Source organism: Quercus lobata, chromosome 5 (assembly GCF_001633185.2).
Source record: "Quercus lobata isolate SW786 chromosome 5, ValleyOak3.0 Primary Assembly, whole genome shotgun sequence".
In the NCBI taxonomy this organism is placed as follows: domain Eukaryota; kingdom Viridiplantae; phylum Streptophyta; class Magnoliopsida; order Fagales; family Fagaceae; genus Quercus; species Quercus lobata.
Genome location: NC_044908.1, coordinates 68,745,508 through 68,753,472, shown reverse-complemented (window position 1 = coordinate 68,753,472; position 7,965 = coordinate 68,745,508). Strand labels below are relative to the sequence as shown.

At 35.3% G+C, this 7,965-nt stretch overlaps 1 protein-coding gene across 1 annotated transcript; it reads right to left on the bottom strand.

Annotated features, from left to right (window-relative positions):
• Window positions 1-1,273: 1,273 nt before the first annotated feature.
• LOC115988666 lies at window positions 1,274-7,958 on the bottom strand. Its single transcript, XM_031112261.1, has 6 exons — window positions 7,840-7,958; window positions 4,158-4,240; window positions 3,958-4,074; window positions 2,988-3,806; window positions 2,370-2,586; window positions 1,274-2,076 (listed from the first exon to the last, which is right to left on the bottom strand). Exons 2-6 carry the CDS (start codon window positions 4,230-4,232, stop codon window positions 1,679-1,681), a joined length of 1,626 nt encoding a protein of 541 aa, XP_030968121.1. The 5' UTR covers window positions 4,233-4,240; window positions 7,840-7,958; the 3' UTR covers window positions 1,274-1,678.
• Window positions 7,959-7,965: the final 7 nt, after the last annotated feature.

The following is a 7,965-nucleotide window of genomic DNA, read 5'->3' as shown; positions in this document are numbered from 1 at the left end:
ATGTGGGTCATTAAAAAAATTTAAATCATATATTGTGGTTTACTTCCTGAATGGAAAGAACACAAAGTAGATTTTTTTAATGCTCTACACACAAAAAGAAGGTGATCTCAATTTTTTCATCATCTACCTTTTTTATGTCTAAAAAATACTAGTAGTTTGTAGTTTGTACTATATACTGTGACCATGTGAGAAGCAAAGAAATTCTATAATAGTGAATTTAACTATTTAAGTGGCCTACTAGGAAAAGACGAAAATTATTATTGTGATTGTTTTTTTTTTTTTTTTTTTTTTTCTCTTAAAGTGACATGCTTTCTGATATGTGTAGAGGGGCAATTTAGACTTTCTAATACCAAACTCTAATATTATACTATTATATACAAATTCAAGGGCAGGTGGGGGGGTAGCTACCCCCTCTCGGCCCCCCTGGCTCCACTCCTGTTTGGCACAACTACAACTTCTAAGCCTAACTTTTATATATATATATATATATATATATTGATTTGGTATGTTTCATTTATTATAATATCTCATGACATTATAATACAGAGATATTATAATACATGAAGCGATGACATCCCAAATATATACACTTAAGACACTGACCAAAGAGGGGATAGAAATAATCCAAAAGAACTGCTTTCCCCGGAGGAACTGAAGCATCAGAAGTGGGAAACTTGAATACCGAAATAGAATTTATTTCTAGAAAATATTTGTGAAACCACCAAAGCCCATGGGTCAATTTTTGCACAGGGAAAATTTAATGGGCCTTACCCAAATTATATATGAATTTGGATTGAAAATTTGAGAATCTTCATCCAATAAGAGCCTAAAAGAGTAAGTAGGTCTCAATGTTGAGATAGTATCTCAGTTTCTTAAGACAACTCTTTCACAACATACGTAGATCCCACATGTTATGTGAGAGATGTCTTATAAGATTATCTCGTAAGATAATTTTCCATTAGAGAGAAAGAATCAAAAAATAAAGCTACAAATTTTTAAGCCACAAAGAATACAACACACAGCTGAATTGCATTTTGGGAATACAACACACAACACTTCTTGAAAAATAAGAAGATTCTTGCATGTTGGGAGTACTGATGAAACCGCAAAATTACAGATTTACAGGCCCATGAAGGCCTAAGGCATGAAACTACCTTTGCTTCCCACACCAAAAAAATAGTACTTCTGCTCCATATCAAAACCATCTTTCCTTTATTCTCACCTTTTTTAATCCTAGAAAAAAAGAACATGGAAAGAGAGGACAATATTGAAAATAACACAACCTTTAATTTCTTTCCCATACTAAAATAACTTTACAGTTGAAAGTTCAGAACTATACTTGCACTATAAAACTGCGGGTGGAAATTAAAGCACCGTAGTCCTATAATTGAATTGAACTACCTGTCTGCCTAGCCTGGCATTAGTGACCTTAAACTTTGCTTACATCTATAATGCTACTTTTCATCCCTACCATGTTTAAACCTATCAGATATCTATACACCGCCAATTTGCCTAATGTTAGAAAACTCGATAATCATAATTTTCTGTTTTCCTATACCAACGGTCATGCATCTAAATTTACACAAAGAAAGAACCCAACTTTAAGGATCAATCTTCGACGTCAAAACTCTCTGCCTCGTAAATTCCATTAAGTGACCACTTGCTATGGCTTCAGCTGCTAATCACATCTCTGGTTGGCAGAATCAAGATCACCATTATTGTTATTGTCACCATCTTCATCCTCATCATCGCTACAAGATTGCTTACTGAAATTGACCCCCTTCATTTTTTCCAGGAGGTCATTGCGTATGGCTAAATTGGGTGATGCTTGCTTGTCTTCTTCAACTGCTTCAAGTTTGGGAGTTGTGAAAACTTTGGGCTCCAACAATGCAGAGCCACCACACTCAGATGCTTCAGCTGAAGTAGAACACATCGAGAGCTTCAAGCTAGGACTGACATTTTCAGATAAATAGCTGAGTATGCCAGGCTTCGGTTTTATATGAACCCATCTGTTCCCTACCCAATCTCTGGAAATTCGAAGATTCGTTCTCTTGAGCTTAAGAAACTTGTCTTCGCCTAATATCACAGGATAGGTCATGTAAGTCAACATAACAACTGATGGGTATAACCATAACATTATTCATCACTTATTAGCAGGTCAATAAGCCCATGTACACCCCATACAATGTCACAAGAAAAGTCGAATTTTTTTCAATTGGTATGTTACACATGAATCCAATGGGTCTAGAACCCACGACCCCACCCTCCACCTAGCACTTATAAGATGAGGAGGTGCCAGTTGAGCTAGAGCTCATTGGCAAGATTAAATTAAGTTTAAATGCATCAGATATTGCTAAATTAAAACATACCAGGGAAGTAAACATGCATGGCATCATTTCCAGATGTGTCAAATCCAGTTATAACACCTTCCCACCAGCCATCACTCCACCATGCATCAACTGCTGCACCAACCTCCAACGTACAGTCTGTAAAATCCTCAGGAGGCCTTGGCCGAATTGTCAAGCGGCCTGAGCATCTCATGCCCAATTTATCAGGAGCTGCAACTCTAGATGCAAGGACCCATTCCTACATATTAACAAAAAATGATAAAATTCTATTTTTGTTCCTGCTTAGTTCTTTATTTGAAAGGAAACATTTAATGCACATGCACATGCTCAAACCAATTGCTGGGATGGGCCACCTCTCTCTGGTTCTATAGGCTGGCAATCATCAGAATTATTATTACTTCAACCAATAAACAATTAACAGAACCATCAGTATAGCGTTAACAGCCTAATTGCTTACCATCCAATTTATGTTATCAAACTTCATTGTGTATGTACTGAGGCGGGGCCCAATAGAAAAAAAGACAAAAAAGAAGAAGAAAAGAATAGGCATTCTACCAATATTTGCCTCTGCCACAACCTATGTTTCATTCCCAATAAAAGCCAAGGAAAATTCAGAGCTTAAATTTAAGGAGAATTTACCTCTAGATTGCCACTGTCATCTACATCCTGCACATCATTGTATTGAACTTTCAGACGCTTCTCAGATGCCTGCAAGATCTTACACCTAAACCAGCAGCCTCGAATGCCACTATCTTGACAGAGCAGTTCTATCTTCTCATCAACCTTAAAAGAAACAGGACACTGGACCTGGGGTTCAACGATCTTTATTCCCATCATTTTCCTTGAAAATCTTAATTTCAACTTTGGATAATTTGGTTCACACTTCGTTAATTGATTCCTAGGGAGTGAATTTCTGATACCAGAAGAACCAGTTACAGGTCCTTGATGCTCCTTGTGACTTCTGTTCCTCTTAGAACCCACCCTTACAGAATCATCATGTGCAAACTCTTCCTCATCTTCCACATGCAATTTATGGCGCTTAAGTTTTTGCTTGGGCACAAGAGAACAATCTAAGGAAGAGAGGATTGCTTGATTAGAATACCCGCACAATTTAGGAAGAGTGAAGGGCTTGATCTTATTGTTCCTGAACTGCCTAAAACACATGTGGATTCCAGGAGAAGAAGTAGGTGCAACAGCAGACACAAATTTTTCATAATGCTTAGGAGTCAACACCGTTGCAGGGCCATCAATACACTCAGCACTGATCACCTGAACATGAGGTGTGATGAAAACTTCTCTTGGATGTGGATTAAGTTGAGGGATTAAATCTTCAACTTCCTTATTATGGAGAAACCACCGCACTTTCACCTTTTTGAGTCCTTTCTTGTCTTCATAAATATCTTCCAAGTAACCAAGATATTGTCCTTCTTCACCCATAATAAATACAAATGAATGAACCTGCACATCAGGGAAAAATCAAGGAAAAACAAAAAAAAAAACAAAAATGATATTCTTGAGGATCTAAATATAAGTGAGAGAAATTGTAACACCACTTAACAAGGGCAAGACCATTAATAAATGTAGAAACAACCAATGTGTTGGTGCTTACAGCTATGGTGGTGCCATTCCTGTCAAAAGCTGGGTAGTGCTTTAGCTGTTTGGCACAGATCCAAGCAACACCAGACCATACAATGTCTGAATTTTGAACTTTCAGTTTCCTTGGAACCTGGATTTATGAGAATTCAAAATTTCATAATAAAGAACATGCACTAATCTAGAAGCAGATAACAAACTACAGTAAATGGATACCATATGATCAGGAAAGCATGTTTGACGCCCAGCCATTGATACTTCAAGAGATCCTAAAGCTTGCCTTGAGTCCATTGGTGTATCTGTTTCACATATACTAATATTGTTTCAAAATCTTCCCCTTCAATAATGGAAAGAAAGCTTCACTCACAGATAATTCACTGAAGACTGATTTCATGACTTAAGTTTATGGATATATGTAAATATAATAATGTGACAAGAAGCCAATGCACAAATTCAAGTGTGATGCCCACGATTAAATACCAAAAGAAGCGAAAACTTAGGAATGCAACAACTTATAAATCATAGAATGCTTCCATACATTTCTGGCAAGTGGAAAGGTAAAAGGGCCCCTGGTTCAACCCAAGATCCAACCTGGCCAATTTGAATCCCTTAGCATGTTTTGATTCCGTTTCAATTGAATAATAAAAAAATAAGCAGTCTGCTTATCATAAGGGTAACAAGCCCACTCAAGACTAAACCATCTATCTATGCATAGTGTTAGGCAAATGGGGGAGCTCAAAACTTTGGAGAGAGGTATCTGCCCTTCTCGTTCCAAAGATATTGGACTTATGGGATAAAACAGACAGTGATAAATATATTGTAATTGCTATTTAAGTACTTGTAAACAATTATTTTAAACATGCATAATTTATTCTAAAGATGAAAAAAGAAAAAAAAAAATATCCTATAACGATAACGCAAATGATTCCTGGTTCAATTAATAATACCTACTTTGACTGGAAACTCTTAGTTGTAATCTCTTGGTAATCAGTTTCTAAAAACAAAATAGGAATTAGAAACTAAAGAAAGGCTATTCTATTTTGCTCCACTACCACAACAAAAACCAAACATTAGTCCCAAAATTTTTGGGATCAGCTATGAATTCTCAACAAAATAATCATGGTAGATCACATGTATTCTTTTTCGCCGTTCTATTTGAAGTCATACCCTTAATTACTTCCTTAATTGACATGCCCTTTTTACTACTTCTATTAATTGTATTTTTGGTCTTCTTCCTCCATCTTTTTTCATTCCCTAAACTTGAATCAATTGACTCTTTCTCATTGGTGTATTAGTCGCTCTCCTTTGAACATGACCAAACTATCTCAAGTGACAGCCCCTTATTTTTTCCACCCCTGCATTCCATTTCATCGCATGATTACCACACTAAATTAATTTTCTGCCTTTCCCATAACTTGTAATTGCATATGTCAAACAATAGTTAAATCAAACAAAAAATAATTGATTCCCAAATATAGTAAAAACAATCACAAGAGTAAATCATACAACAGCTAACCATTCTCATATAAAGTAAAAATGCCATTCCTCTTACACTCTTAAAGAGAAAAGACTCTAAGACAGTTTAAACTAGAAAAACTCTTAAAGAACTAAAACTTCCCATATGCTTTAAACTAGAGTAACAGCATGTTAACCCAATCATACAGTTTTCTAGACAAGTAAATTTCATGATTCACCATACAGACTCTGTTTAATCAATCCATGGAATCCATTGTCATAATGTCAATTGGTATTTTTGGACAGAAATTCACTGCTGACCTGAACTAAAATTCCTAAGATTTAACAGATGCAGTAAAATGCCAGCACAATTAGCATTTTGAAATTCACAAATGAAGAAAGGTGGAGATCTAGTTGAGGCTTTAAATTGAGAAGGCAAAGAGAAAAAAAAAAAGGCATTGAAGTTATAGATTTAGGAACAAAGGAGTTGGATCTGTAACAATTATAAACAATTGAAAAGAAATAATGCAAAGCATGAAGAAAAAAAAATTGACAAAGGTTTCAAGGTATGCTACTGTACCCCCTTCGTTGTTGCTGCTTGAGGATCCTAGCAACAAACTCATCAAATCTCTCTCTCTCTCTCTCTCAAAAGTGGATGAAGTGGTTTGTAAATATCGAAGGCGAAAAGGACGTGGCAGCAAGAGCTTATAAGAGCATGCAAATACACAGACATGTAACACCAGCCACTCATACATGGAAAGATGGTACAATATAACTGGCTGACCGCTCTCTCTCTCTCTCTCTCTCTCAATTGAATTGGGTGTGCTGGGTTTTTAAAAAATCAAAGAAGTAAAAGAAGAAGGTGAGGTGGCAAGAAGAGCTTATGATTCTATCAACATAGTCAGACATGCAAATACCAACCTCTCTTTCTCAAAAGATGGTCTGATAAAATTGACTTAAATTTTTTTTCACACAAGTATTAAGTGTTTCTTATGACACAAAACTTCTCTTAAAATAACAATCTATACTTGATGGTTCAAAGTCAGATCATCGTACTAGATACTACTTTAATTGAAGCTAAGAAAGAAACTACAACCCCTGAAATCGATTCTGAGCCATAGGAGTATAATGAATTTCAAAGAAAATATGGCCTATTCCCATCCTAATACAAAATATTATCTTAAAATGATAGCATCTCTTATAATAACAGTATCTCTAATGTGTAGAATCAAGTTAATTTCTATCTTCTAATCCCAAATCTATAAAGGATCACTCCAATCTTAATTAAAAGGTATGCTAAATTAACATATTGGTCTTATAATAGTATTTTTCCAGCCTGACTAGCCACATTCATTCAAAATATAAAGTTAAGACCAATAATAAAAAGTACCACTATGAACGGTTACTAATGAAAAATGATGAGTTATTACTCCTAAATACTTACCATGCCAGTAGATAACATATAACCGTGTGCACTTGCACATGCACATGCATGTGAGAAAGGGGGAATCATAAATGAGTAAAATCTATTTTGGTAAATTAAATGAAAAAAGTGCAAGTATACACCTTTTAGTGCGTGACAACAAGATATTGCCAAACATTTACAGAGTTTTCCATGGATACTCTTTTAGTATGTATCCAAAAGTTTCAGAAAAACCTCCACATATTGAAACCCATTGAGACTATAACATATAGAATCAAAGGCATTTTCAGTCAGATCATATATTTCAGGTAATAACTATATTAATTGTTAGCTTTGACTTGAGAATAGAAGCTTACTTAGAAACCAATTTGAGGAGTAACAATTTTAACTTCAAAACTGTTACCCTTTGTAGAACACAATCTTGCATGAACTTCATATTCATAAACCTAAGTGTCCCAAGTGCTAGTTTTCTTCCATATTAAATTTTATTTGGTGCAACAATTCCTTTTTATAAGTAAGTTTTGGTGGAGAGGAGAGGTACGAGGGGAGATTTGAAAAAGTTGGTAGCACCAATGCTGTTGTAAAGTTTTGCAATAAGTTCCAATCGATTACCATTTACTCTACAAAGACTACAATGATTAAACATTATAGAAAGGAATTTATAATTCAACGTCTAGGGGGAATGAATTCAACATGACCAAAGGTGGAAATACATAACCCATGTTAACAAATGGTCAGTACGGAAGCATCACATTACACATAATTCGATAAGTAACAACAATCTTCACATTGCACTATCATAGAAAATTTCTTTTCTCCCAAGCAGTAAATTTTGATCATGCACGCAAATTACTATCATAAACCCTGCATCTCAATGCTTGTGTTCTTATACATACAATTTAGGTGTAAACAACATGTTGAGGCTAGTATTATGCTATTCATTGATTTCATTCAATATAGATCCCCAAACTTCAAATTTCTTATTAAGGAATAAAAAATTGTAAGACATTCAATACATACTTGATATATCCGAATATGGCACACGATGCCTTGAGACCAAGGAGTCAAGCCACTCTACCACTTCTCTTCTCGCCCGCCACTTTCTGCACACATTGACAGATCTCTCGAGGCCGTAAAATTGAATAA

Coding starts and splice junctions, on each gene's coding strand:
- LOC115988666 (XM_031112261.1), bottom strand. CDS start 4,232: ATGGACTCAAGGCAAGCTTTAGGATCTCTTGAAGTATCAATGGCTGGG. Junction 4,075..4,157: donor CATGCTTTCCTGATCATATG/GTATCCATTTAC, acceptor TCATAAATCCAG/GTTCCAAGGAAACTGAAAGT. Junction 2,077..2,369: donor CATGCATGTTTACTTCCCTG/GTATGTTTTAAT, acceptor CTGTGATATTAG/GCGAAGACAAGTTTCTTAAG.